Here is a 1,011-nt window from a genome sequence, read left to right as displayed (position 1 = left end):
ACACACACACACACACACACACACACACAGCTGTTGGACTCCAGATCAATCATTCAGGAAAAGATGCAAAACTAGGGATGACCTGCAGTTATGTCAAGACATGACAGACGATTAAAAATGTCAACAGAAGACATGAATGAATTAAAGCATGATATTGGAGGTCTGAAAATATTGATTATTTTAGTAATGGATTATTCTGACGATTAAACGGATTAAAAAATTGCTGCATTCTGCAGATTTTTTTTCATTTACCCACTTCAGCCTTTCTTATACAATATTAGAAATACAGTAAAAGGTGCAAATGAACAATTCAACTCCTTTTTAAATAAGAAAATAAATATTTTATTGTCTAAAATACAATAACAGTATTTCTTTAGTAAACACTTGATCATTTGAAGCAAAGCTAAACATATTTCTAACATCAACATGTAAAAATTTGGCTCTGTCTGCTTGACTTAACGTCATAATGTTGGTTATTTTTTGGATTAACCGATTAATAATTGTATTGCAAAAGGAGTTTAGCAGGATTTATTTTACATAATTTGAACCAGGTGAAACTAAATCTGCCACTTGCTGAGTTCTGGGTAGAATACATTTACAGAAAAAGAAAAGATTAATCGATTACTAAATTAGTTATTTAGTATTCAATAATTGGTTCATCAGAATCAGATTAACTGTTTCAGCCCTACAATATTGACACATGTATAAATGTCAAAATATTAGAAAATAGAAAATTTGTATTTGCTCTGCATGAACCTCAAGATCCTGTGGGTCTTGTGCTAAAACAAACAAAAAAAAACTTTGGTAACACTTTATTTGAAGGGGGTTGAATAAGACTGTCATGACATTGTCATAAACATGACATAACACCTGTCATGAACATCAATAAGTCTTCACGAATATTTATGACTGTTGTCATAAAGCGTCATTCGGTAAATCATGACACTTTTAATACAAAGTTGACATTATTAAAAATGTCTTCTTGAGAAATGACTTTTGATTTATAAATCA

General features: G+C 30.5%; 1 protein-coding gene and 1 long non-coding RNA gene across 5 annotated transcripts in view; one reads left to right on the top strand and one right to left on the bottom strand.

Moving 5' to 3' along the window:
* Nucleotides 1-1,011, top strand: part of LOC107834667 (uncharacterized) — a 19,134-nt gene that overhangs the window by 2,925 nt on the left and 15,198 nt on the right. The gene's annotated exons all lie outside the window — the stretch shown is intronic.
* uimc1 (ubiquitin interaction motif containing 1) overlaps nucleotides 7-1,011 on the bottom strand; it is a 14,987-nt gene continuing 13,982 nt past the window's right edge. For 2 of the 4 annotated variants that reach the window (XM_016666354.1, XM_007542594.2), the window contains one exon: nucleotides 7-82. In XM_016666354.1, coding sequence (XP_016521840.1) covers nucleotides 46-82 — 37 coding nt within the window. In that variant the 3' untranslated portion in view covers nucleotides 7-45. Of the gene's footprint in view, nucleotides 83-322; nucleotides 780-1,011 lie in introns of those variants that run through there. The other 2 variants (XM_016666353.1, XM_016666352.1) reach the window with 2 other exon arrangements.

This window comes from Poecilia formosa, unplaced genomic scaffold (genome assembly GCF_000485575.1).
Source record: "Poecilia formosa unplaced genomic scaffold, Poecilia_formosa-5.1.2 Scaffold712, whole genome shotgun sequence".
Lineage (NCBI taxonomy): Eukaryota > Metazoa > Chordata > Actinopteri > Cyprinodontiformes > Poeciliidae > Poecilia > Poecilia formosa.
This window is presented reverse-complemented; position numbering and strand designations above follow the sequence as displayed.